The sequence below is a fragment of the Odontesthes bonariensis genome, chromosome 24, assembly GCF_027942865.1.
Source record: "Odontesthes bonariensis isolate fOdoBon6 chromosome 24, fOdoBon6.hap1, whole genome shotgun sequence".
NCBI lineage: Eukaryota > Metazoa > Chordata > Actinopteri > Atheriniformes > Atherinopsidae > Odontesthes > Odontesthes bonariensis.
Genome location: NC_134529.1, coordinates 3304038 through 3317764, shown reverse-complemented (window position 1 = coordinate 3317764; position 13727 = coordinate 3304038). Strand labels below are relative to the sequence as shown.

Sequence of the window (13727 nt, the reverse complement as noted above, 5' to 3'; positions counted from 1 at the left end):
TTTTTTTTTACATTTGAAGAGGTTTTTAAGCTAATTTCAAGATCACTTTTATCTCAAAAGTCCTAAATATCACATCTTATTTCAAGAAATCTTGGCAAGCCGATTTTCACTAGTTCCATTGGCAGATTTTTTTTGCTTATTTCAAGCAAAAACGTCTTGTATTTGTTGTTTTTTTTAACTTATTTTTGGAGGGGCATTTTTTCCAGTGTACTGAGCAGTCGGTGTTGTAAAAAAGCTGATTGACTTCTGACACTTAAGTCTCTTTAACATGAGAAAAATGTTTTTCTGCTAAATCTGGCCCAAATGCTGTGGAAAATGGTTTAATAATAAGTTTAAATAATAGGTTTGGTTGTTACGTGCTCCTCTAGTTGGCCTGAAAGTGGCAAATATCAGATTAAACATTTGTTCTTCCCCCGCCCAACTCAGAGAACCACACAAGTGTAGATTTTCAGTAGTTTTATTGAAAAATGCCTCTTCTGTTTTCAGAAATAAATAAGAAAATAAGGCTGTGGAATTCACAATCTGCCGTTAAAACAGGAAGCAGCAACACCATTTCCATAGTCTTGCACGCTGGTTTCAACTGCATTTGATACTGAGAAAATGACAAGAATGACAACAACTATATTCTGGTTAAAACAAAAAAAAAATTAAAAGGAACAAAATAAAATGAAAATGTACTAAATATACACCACAGACATGCAATTCCACCTTTGGTAAAACTAGCTGTGACAGAATAAAAGAAAACCGATAAATATTAAGTCTAGAGATACACAATGAAAGCGGTGTTATAATGAGACTGAACCTACTGAACTGAACGGTTATATGTGACGTACTGGATGAAGTGTGGCAGCAAAAAAATCTTTTTTCTCTTTCCGCGTCCCTCCTGCGCTCCCTGCGCTAGCCTTCAAAAAACTGCTAGTCAGCACAAACTCAATGCAAATATGTTACAGGCAAGATACATGAGTGGAAAAGAAAAAGCTCACAGGTTTGAATGGATTCTCCCTCCGTCCCGCCCGCTATGCGTTTAAACCTTCCACCCGCCACAAAAAGGAATATTCACACACGCTTTTAGGCATTTAAAAGTTCCTTTTCCAATAAATCTGAGGTGTCAAACCCCATTTTTTTTTTTTTTTAACGTGCATAATTCTAACAAACAACACAGGATGGATAAAAAAAAAAAAAAAATGAAAAAAGCACGGCTGGTCTTATGATGCTGGCCTGTCGGAGGCCTTTCTGGGAGGCGACCTCTTTCGACGCTGGTTTTGCAGCACCTGGTCCTCCTCGCGGACTGGGACCACTCGAGTGCCTGCTCGGAGATAGTGTTGGGCCCATTTGAGCGTAAAAGTGGCAAACCTGCTCTCAGACTGTCTCAGCATGCACAAGAACAACGGGTTTGGCTGGTGACCGCCAGCTGAAACGCTGACTCGGGTGTTAGTAAAGAAGGGGGCGTGGCCACGGGAGCTTTTATTCCAGAAGGGAGGTGATGCAACCAGCCAAAGCCCATGAATTAGGTCCTTATTTATCAAATCTTAAAGGGACAGTTCGCCTCTTTTGACATGAAGCTGTGTAACATCCCATATCAGCAGCATCATTTCTGAACATCTTCTTACCCCCTGCTGCGTCCTGTGAGCAGAGTTCCAGCCTCGTTTTGGTGTTGATGAAGGTAGTCCGGCTAGTTGGCTGGGGTTTAAAAAATAAAGCCTTTTGCTTCTCAGAACAATATGCGTTCAACAGAGTAATACATTTGCATCACAAAATGGTTCTCCAGGAAAAAAGTCAGACCTCACAATCTCTTGGCCCTATTTTCTCTCCCTTCGTATCACTGCCTGCTGCCGCCTGCCGACAGCCGCGCCTGTTACGCTGTTTGCTGCTCGCTCTGCACAGCACATAAAGGAAAGGAAACAAAAAGGAAAGAGAAGGAAAGGAAAGGAAAGGAAACAAAAAGGAAAGGGAAGAAAAGGAAACGAAACTAAACAAAAGGAAAGGAAACTAAACTAAACAAAAGGAAACAAAACGAAACAAAACAAAAGGAAACGAAACAAAAGGAAAGGAAACAAAAGGAAAGGAAACAAAAGGAAAGGAAACTAAACTAAACAAAAGGAAAGGAAACGAAAGGAAACAAAAGGAAAGGAAACGAAAGGAAAGGAAACAAAACTAAACAAAAGGAAAGGAAAGGAAACGAAAGGAAAGGAAACAAAAGGAAACAAAAGGAAAGGAAAGGAAACAAAACTAAACGAAAGGAAAGGAAAGGAAACTAAACTAAACAAAAGGAAAGGAAACTAAAGGAAACTAAAGGAAACAAAACTAAACAAAAGGAAAGGAAACAAAAGGAAAGGAAAGGAAACAAAAGGAAAGGAAAGGAAAGACGCCTGCCGACAGCCGCGCCTGTTACGGTGTTTGCTGCTCGGTCTGCACAGCAGGCAGTGATACGAAGGGAGAGAAAATAGGGCCAAGAGATTGTGAGCTCTGACTTTTTCCTGAAGAACCATTTTGTGACGCAAATGTATTACTCTGTTGAACGCATATTGTTCTGAGAAGCAAAACGCTTTATTTTTTAAACCCCAGCCAACTAGCCGGACTACCTTCATCAGCACCAAAACGAGGCTGGAACTCGGCTCACAGGACGCAGCAGGGGGTAAGAAGATGTTCAGAAATGATGCTGCTGATATGGGATGTTACACAGCTTCATGTCAGAAGAGGCGAACTGTCCCTTTAAAGAGGCGAACTGTCCCTTTAAAGTGTTTTCCCTGCAGAAGTTAGCAGCGCATTTGTGTGGTTACATGGCTTTAAATATGGATTCTTGTCAGCTGACATCAGGTTTATGGGGAAGATTTCACACTCTGATTTCTGCTTTTATTTATTTCCAATTACAGAACGAGTCGCTGCAGGGATGCTGTGTGAGTTTAAACCACACGGAGCAATGATTTCAATACATTTAGGTAAAAGAAATGATAAACCAATCAGTGGGCAGGTAACCCGTGGACACGCCCCCGGTGTTAAACATGCATCCGTGTGCTCCCTTTGTTGAATGTTAGTTAGTCAGGTGACCACACTGGAAAAAATCTAAATCTTACCAAGTATATTTGTCTCATTGAATATCTCATTACACTTAATATAAGACACAACTGCCTAACAAGCACAATTTCAGCCAGATATAGGGACTTGTTTTAATACAATACATCTGGAATATCTTGTTTTGAGTCATTTTTCATATGAAACAAGCTTTTTTTTACATTTGAAGAGGTTTTTAAGCTAATTTCAAGATCACTTTTATCTCAAAAGTCCTAAATATAACATCTTATTTCAAAGCAAAAACGTCTTTTATTTGTTGTTTTTTTTACTTATTTTTGGAGGGGCATTTTTTCCAGTGTAAACGCCGTCGGTTCTCCACACACTGGAAAAAATGCCCCTCCAAAAATAAGTAAAAAAATCAACAATTACGAAAAGTTTTTGCTTGAAATAAGCAAAAAAAAATCTGCCAATGGAACTAGTGAAAATCGGCTTGTCCAGATTTCTTGAAATAAAATGTGATATTTAGGACTTTTGAGATAAAAGTGATCTTGAAATAATTTTAAAAACCTCTTCAAATGTTAAAAAAAAGCTTGTTTCATATGAAATCCGACTCAAAACAATTTGTTTTCAAGACTTTTTCATTTAACAAGATATTCCAGATGTATTGTCTTCAAACAAGTCCCTATATCTGGCTGAAATGGTGCTTGTTAGGCAGTTGTGTCTGATATTAAGTGTAATGAGATATTCTGACTAGAAATGAGACAAATATACTTGGTAAGACTTTGATTTTTTCCAGTGAAAGAGTCCTTCCACCAGCCCAGAGACCCATTTGTACTTTTCAGCACGCAGAGACAGTCGAGGAACAAACAACATTTTGGGTTTTTTTGTAAATGTGGAAGTGGTTGGTGCGCCTAAAGCTCCCAGGGGTCACTGGAGTTTGGGCCCCTGAGCAGTTTAAAAAACAAAAAGGAGTTCAGCAAGCAGTCGGTTTGCAAGGCACAAGCTTCAGAGCTACAGATGTTAGCGACTACATTTAGTGGAGCCCATCCAAAGATAAGTTACAAGGCACAAATTAGTTTATTTACAGGTGGCGTGGGGGGAAACGCTGCTGCTGGTGGTGCCGCTGCCGCACGGTCTCTGTTAGTATTTGTTTGTTGTTGTTGTTGTTGTTTGATGCATGCTCCTCCACCGAACAGACGCTTTCTTTGTTTTGGTCTTTGGCTTCGCGATGCAAACAGGCCACTAAAGAAGGTTGGTGCCATCGCTGCTGCTGCTGCTGCTGCTGGTGGTGCTGCTGGTGTTAGTAACGCTTCCCACTCTGTTGGTGTTTGTTAATCGTTTCCTTTGGCGGTTATCCTTTTAAAAACAGCTCTAGAGCGTGTGAGCAAGTGTTTCAGTTACAGGACTTTTTGTTTTTTGGTCAGAAAGTCAGGGAAAGCAGCATTAAAAGTCTAATATGGTGAACCTGAAACAGGCCAAAGAGGACGAAGGTGTCAGTCAGGTCAAAGCAGGAAATGGTGAAAACACAACTTCTACGTGTTTCTAATGATTAGTGACTAGAAGTTTCCCCCCCAACATGCATTAACCCCTCCAGAGAAAATGAGCAGACATTTTGGGAGATGCATCGATTTCTGTGTTTTACAGATGAGTCTGTGTTGGTTCAGAGTTTGACCTCAAGAAATGGAAACGATCCCACAACTCAAACGGATAAGACGGGTGTCCTTTGCTTTTTTTTAGGGCCTAACGATTAAAATGTTTAATCTAATTAATCACGATTAATCGCATTTGTACGCAAAATCCAAAAATGAATCCAAAAGTAGCGTATAGCTTTTAGCATTTAGTTTTATTTTAAATGTGCTGCCAACTCTTACTGTTCTGCATTTCAGATTTTTATTATTTCATGTTATTGTTGAGTGTTGTACTTTGTGAGTGAAGTTACCGGAGTCAAATTCCTTGTTTGTTTAGTCAAACCTGGCCAATAAAGCTGATTCTGAAATGAATTGTGTTTTTCTGCAGGTTAAAGGGACAGTCATGTCAGAAGAGGCGAACTGTCCCTTTAACATAAGCCAAGCGAAATGGAAGCGGTTGCATCATTAGGACTAATGCAGTTGGGGCTCGTTTTGCTGTCAGACGTATTCTGGATCAGTTCAGTGAGACCTGTACTTATTCTTTAACTCAAAAGTCCTAAATATCACATTTTATTTCAAGAAATCTTGACAAGCCGATTTTCACTAGTTCCATTGGCAGATTTTTTTGCTTATTTCAAGCAAAAACGTCTTTTATTTGTTGTTTTTTTACTTATTTTTGGAGGGGCATTTTTTCCAGTGTAGAAAATGTAGTTTGGAAACTTAGAAGGCCGCGACATTACATATTCTTCAAAGTTAACTCTCGAGGGGGGGGGGGGGTGCAGGTGCATTTAGAGAGTGGTTGCTTCCAGTCTTTGTGTCACACTCAGCTGATCTGCTCCCGGGCTCATTTCACTCGTGCAAAGAACGCAGAAAACGAAGTTGCATCTCCCAAAATGTCGGAGCTTAAAAGATTAGCTTAATGTTAAACTGAGGCCTGTGATCAGCAGCTACAGGGGGTCCTCTCACGTACCTGCATATCCCTGCCCGTTGTACGGAATACCGACGCACTGAGAGGAGTCGCAGTACCCGGGGGGGCCCGGGGGCCCGCGGACTCCGGCGTAGCCCGGACGCCCGGGGGGGCCGCGGGGTCCGGCGGAGCCCGAGGGGCCGGCAGGTCCGGTCCTGCTCTCTCCTTGAGGACCTGAGGTGGGAAAGGTGAAAGGTATGATCAGAACTGGCTGCAAACAGTTAGTGGAAATCTGTAACTTCGGTCTCTTTTAGCCAGATAGAAAGAAGAATTTATTATGATTAAGAAAAACTACTAAATTATGCCGACCACACTGTAACGAATTGCTGTATATTAACAACAGATTCTCTTTTTTATAATAATTGTAAAATACTGTTGAATATTCATAACTCACATGTAAATTAACAGTTAAATCAGTCATTTAACTTTAACAGCATAAAACAATATTTGTAATGAATTGCACTGGAAAAAATGCCCCTCCAAAAATAAGTAAAAAAACAACAAATAAAAGACGTTTTTGCTTGAAATAAGCAAAAAAATCTGCCAATGGAACTAGTGAAAATCAGCTTGTCAAGATTTCTTGAAATAAAATGTGATATTTAGGACTTTTGAGTTAAAAGAGATCTTGAAATTAGCTTAAAAACCTCTTCAAATGAAAAAAAAAAGCTTGTTTCATATGAAATATGATTCAAAACAATTTGTTGTTGTCAAGACTTTTTCACTTAACAAGATATTCCAGATGTATGTATCAAAACAAGTCCCTATATCTGGAAAAATCTAAATCTTACCAAGTACATTTGTCTCGTTGAGTATCTCATTACACTTAATATAAGACACAACTGCCTAACAAGTACTATTTCAGACAGATATAGGGACTTGTTTTAATACAATACATCTGGAATATCTTGTTAAATGAAAAAGTCTTGAAAACAAATTGTTTTGAGTCACATATCATATGAAACAAGCTTTTTTTTTTCATTTGAAGAGGTTTTTAAGCTAATTTCAAGATCACTTTTATCTCAAAAGTCCTAAATATCACATCTTATTTCAAGAAATCTTGAGAAGCCGATTTTCTCTTGTTCCATTGGCAGATTTATTTGCTTATTTCAAACAAAAACGTCTTTTATTTGTTGCTTTTTTCTTACTTACTTTTGGAGGGGCATTTTTTCCAGTGAATGAGACTGAAATATCTAATAATACAGAAATAATCAACAAGGAAACTCTTATTTCTAAGCTGCACCGGGTCAAAATGATTTAAAAGTGAAGCAAATATATATTTGCTGTTATTTTCCAGGGAAATTCTTTACAGCGTAAGCTTCTGCCGTGAAAGCGTTGAGCATCAGTGACGGCAGATTGATTATTCCGAGTAAAGGACACTGCGGGACGCTTGTTGGTTTTTTTCTTCTCAAAGCTGTAAAAGTGCCTGAAGTAAAAAAAGCTCAGGAGTGTTTTATGATCTTTGAAGCAAACGGATAATAATGGCTCGGCTTTCATTCGGCTGCAGCTGGAAACACAATAAATCTCAGAAAGCCTCCTCAGCTGCTGTGTGCTCGGGCACAACTTTTGGAGCGCTGACACAATAAACCGAGAGGGGGAAAAAGCAGCAGGATCTGCTGATCCTTTTTCCCCCTCTGCGTTATGTCTAGACTTGGACAAAGCCGGCTTGGAAAGTTTCCTGACCGACAGTCTCCTCTCGCCTCCATCGCCATGTGTTGTGACCCCCCCCCCCCTCTGCTGTGACTCACTGTGGTCCTCTTCCTGCTTTTCCAACGTGACCTTGTCAGCTTTTTCTTCCCTCCAACTGATTGTGTGGTCGGGGCTGCATGATGTGTGATTAGAGGGGCAGGATGACTTCATACTTTTATGCTTTTTGATGGATGAGTTGCAGCTTCAGTTTTGCTGCAGACTGGAGTCCTTCTCCAGACAATTTCATGCAGTTACATGATGGAGAAAGCAAGCTTTTAAAGCCTTTATATACACACTTGGGCTGTGTTCCAAACCGCATACTACATACTGCATACTGCATACTGCATACTCATCGATCAGACAGTTTGCAGAGCGTTTACCCACAATGCATTTGGCTCCTGTCCGAGCCGAAATCAGCCGGCCTGAAGCTGATTTCCCTTAAGCTCTAAACTCTGTAAACTTTAGCAACATTTGAAACATTTTCAGGAGAGAAAGTAGTCGTTTAGATCCCCAACGTGTTGAAAACCTGATAAAATACCGGCTATTTACAATTTTGTTCCCACGAATTCGGCGCTACTAAAGCTAGCCGCAGTGAGCAACGCACTTCCTGTTATTTTCACAAAATAAAATACCCGTTGCCTTTTATCATAGGGAAAGCCATTACGATACAATTGGTGCTTTTGTTTTGAAAACAGGAAGTGAACCTACCCTCGTTGTAGCTAGCTTGAAACTGCCGTTTTGACAGGAAATGACGATCGTCGACGTCACGTTACGTTGCATCTTGGGTAGTTTGAGTATGAGTAGTAACCTCATGATGCATACCCAACATTTCACAGAATCTAGTAGTTTAGAGCTTAAGAGAAATCAGCTTCAGGTCGGCTGATTTCGGCTCGGGCAGGAGCAAAATGCATTGTGGGTAAACGCTCTGCATACTGTCTGATCGATGAGTGTGTAGTATGCGGTTTCGAACACAGCCAATGAGGTCGTGTGTTTCCTTCAGAGGGGGGCGGGGCTCGGCCTTAAGCCTGATTTATGGTCGTCTACGGAGAGCCAACATCCCTATTTATCTATCCGTCAAGGTGACGGAGACTCGCGTAGACCACAAGGGTTGTGATTGGTCGGCTAACAACATAATTTCCGGGATCACTTTTCCGGTTTAGCTCCTTCCTCTCAGAACAACAACAACCGGCATTTCTGAAAGAGTTTACTGTGTGCCGGTCAACATTTGGTCAAAATTATTTGCATTTCAACAGTCTTTCTCTCTCGATCGCCATCGTTCACTGTGAGGAACGGAGCCGGAAGGGGAACAACCAATCAGCCACTTTCACCATAGACGTCGCCAGATTGGGTCGTCTAGCGTAGCGCCGCCTACTGATCGGGAGGTGAACTGCCTCGGGTATCCGACATCCTGACGGAGAACTTTGAAAGGTTTAACAGCCTCTGTGTGACCACGGAGTCGGATAGCGACGGAGAAGCATACCGAGGCCTTTAGAGATAGGGGGCGGAGCTCCACCATCCAGGGGGAGGAGCTCGGAGTAGAAAGGAGTCAGCTGAGGTGGTTCACCTGGTCAGGATGCCTCCTGGTCGCCTCCCTTTGGAGGTTTTTCAGGCAGGTCCACCTCAGGAGGAGCTGGGGAGCGTCTCTGGGGAAGTCTGGGTGTCCCTCCTGGACCTATTAGCCGCATTCGGACAGAGCGGTTCTAAGAACGCCGTTCTAATAACCGCCCTTCTCCAGGGGAACGATGCGACAGCGACGTGTTACTTTAGCGCCACATTCAACAACAAAACAGAACAAAACAAAACCCGGTAAAAGTAAGGAGAGAAGAAAAAACAGCACCAAGAAGCTAACATGGAGAGCGGGGAGGCCACCGTGTTCATGGTCTGCATGATGGTGATATTAATCATGGAGGATCACATCGGGCGTCTAACATGGAGGCTGGAAGAGCTCACAGAGAGAGTCAGGAGACGCAGGATGGAGCGCAGGCCATACTTCTTGGTTTCATGAAGGAAGGAGAGCAGAGCGCCGCAGACAAAGGAGACCACGTGGAGGTTTAACTTATCAAACACGCCAAGGTTGTGTCCGTGTCGTATGAGGAAACATTTCAGCCTGACAACATGACAAGGGGCGGAGCTACCGACCACCAAACACCTCCGTCAGATGTGTTCCTATGGAAACCAGAACAGACCCAGCTTAGGAGAAGGAGCTGAAATGGTTCCAGGAACTGAGGGCCGTGGTCCCGAGTTCCTGTATGTGCGAATGCGGGAGAAAACGGTCCCGTTCCTGAAAAGGTTCTAGGATCTGCCGAAGGTTCCTACGGTGGCAATGAGGCTATCGTCTCTGCGACCTCCGATAAGAGGAAGACCACGAATGAATGGATATCACACACTTACAGTCACAACCATCTCAGGAAACTAAACTTCACCATATAAAGCTAATATTAGCCTCGATGCTACCTGATGGAGCAACGGATCAGAACTGCAGCTTCTCTGTAAAAGAACGTTGGTTCCCTTTAAACCACCATGCTAAAATGTTCAGATCCACAGTCTATCCGTCTTCTTCCTCTGGTCCACGGCGGCGGCCGACTCCTTCACATGTGGCGGCACCGCGGCCCCGCGGCTCATCTCTCAGCCTGAGCCCCGTCGCTCCTTCTTTTGGCTACGGCCCAGATTCCTTACCGCTGATTCAGCTCCACTTTTCCTCTGGGTGTGAGGATACTCGGGGTCACATCTCTGCTATTTTTTATGCAGATGACGTGGTTCTGTTGGCTTCTGTAGCCAGTTCGGGATCTTGTTCATGAGCGATGGCAGCTTATCTCTCAGCCTTGGCCACGGCCCAGATTCCATTACCTTTCTGGTCTCCAGCTCCACTTTTCCTCTCCATCTCTCACTAAGTGGCCGGGAACGAGATCCGGAGATACTCCAACGCCTCCGCGACACAGCGAGTACACAAAAGCTTTCTCCTAAAAGCCACAGATGGCACCAACAAAATAAAAGATGCCACGTCTGATCTTTTTTCCATTTAATTTGTGGTGGAAGCCAACATTCAGACGCAAGTTTGAGAAGAAATGGAAAAAAAGGGGCCGGTTTCCCATCTGGATGTGTAATCTAATTGGTGAGTTGCCCATTACGAAGCGTTTCAGACCAACCTGCAGGCCCCCGGGGTCCTTTCTGCCCGACTCCGGCTTCTCCCCGGTCGCCCTTTTCTCCTGCAGGACCTGAAGGGAAACACAAGTTTTTTTTTTGCTCTGATTAACGGTGAAATGAATAAATCTTTTTGCACTTCAGCACACTTAAGTGTGACTAACTAGAAGAATACGGTTCCAGGCATTTTGTCCGTATCATCACTGGATGAAACGGAGGAAACTGAAGTCTTCCAGCTTTCTAGCAAAGCGGAACGAGCTGAGTCAGCAGAACTAAAAACGGAAAGTTAATCATTAAGAGCTCAACGATCCAGTCACACAGATAATCTTTTCCTAATCACGCTCGTGTGCAGGACTTGGACGCCATCCTGACACCTTTCTGTGCCGTGTGATGGTTTATTGACTTTTAAAGAGACGCTCCACAGAGCAAATGATGGATGAGCGGATCTTCTGGCTCCTTTCGGTGAAATCGGATCGATAGGTTCATACCTCTTTCTCCTTGCTGGCCGGGCAACCCGGAGCTTCCAGGGAAACCGTTCCTGCCCGTCTGGCCTGGCTCTCCACGGGGCCCCTGCCTGCCGGGAGCTCCGGCGGGCCCCGGGGGGCCTGGGCTGTTGCTGCGGTACATGCCACTGGGGATCTGGTTCAGCAGCGTGTTGACACGAGTCATTTGGTCTGCGGGAAGAGGAAAGGAAGCGTTAGAAAGCAAAGAGTCGGAGGCGGACGGGAAAGATGAGACGGACAAAGAGACGCACCGTTGACCAGCTGCGCACAGACTTGTCTGGCGATGGATCGCATCATGTTCTGAGGAGCAAAGTCACCCTGTGTGCAGAGAGGCAGCAGTAAATATGGTGCACATCATGCTAATGCTAATGCTAGCTGCTGTGGTTATTACACAAAGTCACCCTGTGTGCAGAGAGGCAGCAGTAAAAATGGGGGACATCATGCTACTGCTAATGCTAATGCTAGCTGCTGTGGTACTTACAAAAAGTCACCCTGTGTGCAGAGAGGCAGCAGTAAATATGGGGCACATCATGCTACTGCTAATGCTAATGCTAGCTGCTGTGGTACTTACAAAAAGTCACCCTGTGTGCAGAGAGGCAGCAGTAAATATGGGGCACATCATGCTAATGCTAATGCTAGCTGCTGTGGTTATTACACAAAGTCACCCTGTGTGCAGAGAGGCAGCAGTAAATATGGGGCACATCATGCTAATGCTAATGCTAGCTGCTGTGGTTATTACACAAAGTCACCCTGTGTGCAGAGAGGCAGCAGTAAATATGGTGCACATCATGCTAATGCTAATGCTAGCTGCTGCGGTTATTACACAAAGTCACCCTGTGTGCAGAGAGGCAGCAGTAAATATGGGGCACATCATGCTAATGCTAGCTGCTGCGGTTATTACACAAAGTCACCCTGTGTGCAGAGAGGCAGCAGTAAATATGGGGCACATCATGCTAATGCTAATGCTAGCTGCTGTGGTTATTACACAAAGTCACCCTGTGTGCAGAGGCAGCAGTAAATATGGGGCACATCATGCTAATGCTAATGCTAGCTACTGTGGTTATTACACAAAGTCACCCTGTGTGCAGAGAGGCAGCAGTAACTATGGGGCACATCATGCTAATGCTAATGCTAGCTGCTGCGGTTATTACACAAAGTCACCCTGTGTGCAGAGAGGCAGCAGTAAATATGGTGCACATCATGCTAATGCTAGCTGCTGTGGTTATTACAGCAACAGCTTTTATACTCTGGTGTCAGAGGTGGAAATAAAGGCCGACATGATACAAAGTTATGATGCGTCTCCCTGTCCTCCTTCTCTCTCTATCCTTCTTCTTCTCTCTGTCTGTCCTTCTTCTTTTCTCCATCCTTCTCTGTCTGTCCTTCTGTCTATCTTTCTTCTTCTCTCTATCCTTTTTATCTCTGTCTTTCTTCTCTCTGTCTGTCCTCTCTCTCTATCCTTCTTCTTCTTCTGTCTGTCCTTCTCTCTGTCTGTCCTTCTCTCTATATCCTTCTTCTTCTCTCTATCCTTTTTTATCTCTGTCTTCTCTCTCTCTATCCTTCTTCTTCTGTCTGTCCTTTTCTGTCCTTCTCTGTCTGTTCTTCTTTTCTCTGTTTCTTCTTCTCTCTCTCTCTATCCTTCTTCTTCTCTCTGTCTGTCCTTCTTCTTCTCTCTATAACTGAGAATAAACTGATATGTGCAGAGGTGCATCTAATTATGTTTCCACTGGAGTTCAGGGAATAAACTATTTGCTTTCAAATCTGTTTCCCTTTGGTCCGTGTTTCCCCATCTGAGTCCATCCCATATCAGACCCCTCTGATTGAGACGCAGTTGGTACATTCCTGAGTGTTTATCAAGCTTATTTGTGTTGTGAGATAATTGGGGGGGTCACTCACTCGCTCCCCCTTGTCTCCTTTGGGGCCGATGGAGCCCTGAAACCAAAGAAAAACACAACTGTTGACACCATTCCCACTCCACAGGTCGCTCATGAACATGCAAAGCTGCCCCGACACTCACAGGAACACCGGAGTCTCCGGGGTTTCCCGGCTTTCCCGAAGATCCCGTCATTCCCGGAGTTCCCGGAGGCCCCTACGTGGAAACGGAGGAAACCAAAAAAGCTCAGTTGCTGCCCTTGAGCAAGGCAGATAAATGCCCGTTTGCTCGGCTGGGCTCCTCTACATAAAAGTTCTCACCATGGGGCCCGCTGGGCCTCTGGGTCCGGCTGGGCCTTCCTTTCCTTGGGGACCCTGGAAACAGGAGAAGAGGCCTGAGAACCTGAAGCATGTTCAAAGGACTCGTGCACGGTTGTTATTAAAAGCAACTCACCCTGACTCCAGCTGGTCCCATCAGGCCGGCGGCACCGGGAGGACCCGCAGAACCCTGCACACACAGGAGAGCCTCAGAAATCACCTGTTCCACCAGGCAACAGAAACACCCAGGAACCCTAAAAACCTGCTTTCTGCTGCTCATTTGCTCAGAAAGCTTCCTTCACTCCTTTTATTGTCAGTCCTCTCTGAGCTTTGATGCCTCGGTATAAGATTTACAAGGAACGTAATATATTCCAGATCCGTTTTATTGGCCATCATAAACCGGAGCCCGCGTGGTCTGCAAGTCATTAAATGCATGTTGCCGTAGCATCTGCTCCAACATGGTCACCTGCAGCCCGCCGCGCCATCAGCACCAGCCACGTGGAGTTTGTTCTAAGTATATTTCTCTCATTTCTAGTCAAAATATCTTCCATTTCAGGCAGATATAGGGACTTGTTTTAATACAATACATCTGGAATATCTTGT

At 44.0% G+C, this 13727-nt stretch overlaps 1 protein-coding gene across 2 annotated transcripts in view; it reads right to left on the bottom strand.

Moving 5' to 3' along the window:
• Positions 1-447: 447 nt before the first annotated feature.
• The window catches only part of col12a1b (collagen, type XII, alpha 1b), a 194401-nt gene continuing 181121 nt past the window's right edge, over positions 448-13727 (bottom strand). For both annotated transcript variants that reach the window (XM_075459638.1, XM_075459639.1), the window contains exons 71-79: positions 13261-13314; positions 13128-13181; positions 12952-13023; positions 12831-12866; positions 11189-11255; positions 10923-11108; positions 10440-10508; positions 5611-5781; positions 448-1306 (exon numbers count right to left, since the gene is read on the bottom strand). In XM_075459638.1, coding sequence (XP_075315753.1) covers positions 1206-1306; positions 5611-5781; positions 10440-10508; positions 10923-11108; positions 11189-11255; positions 12831-12866; positions 12952-13023; positions 13128-13181; positions 13261-13314 — 810 coding nt within the window. In that variant the 3' untranslated portion in view covers positions 448-1205. The remainder of the gene's footprint in view (positions 1307-5610; positions 5782-10439; positions 10509-10922; positions 11109-11188; positions 11256-12830; positions 12867-12951; positions 13024-13127; positions 13182-13260; positions 13315-13727) is intronic.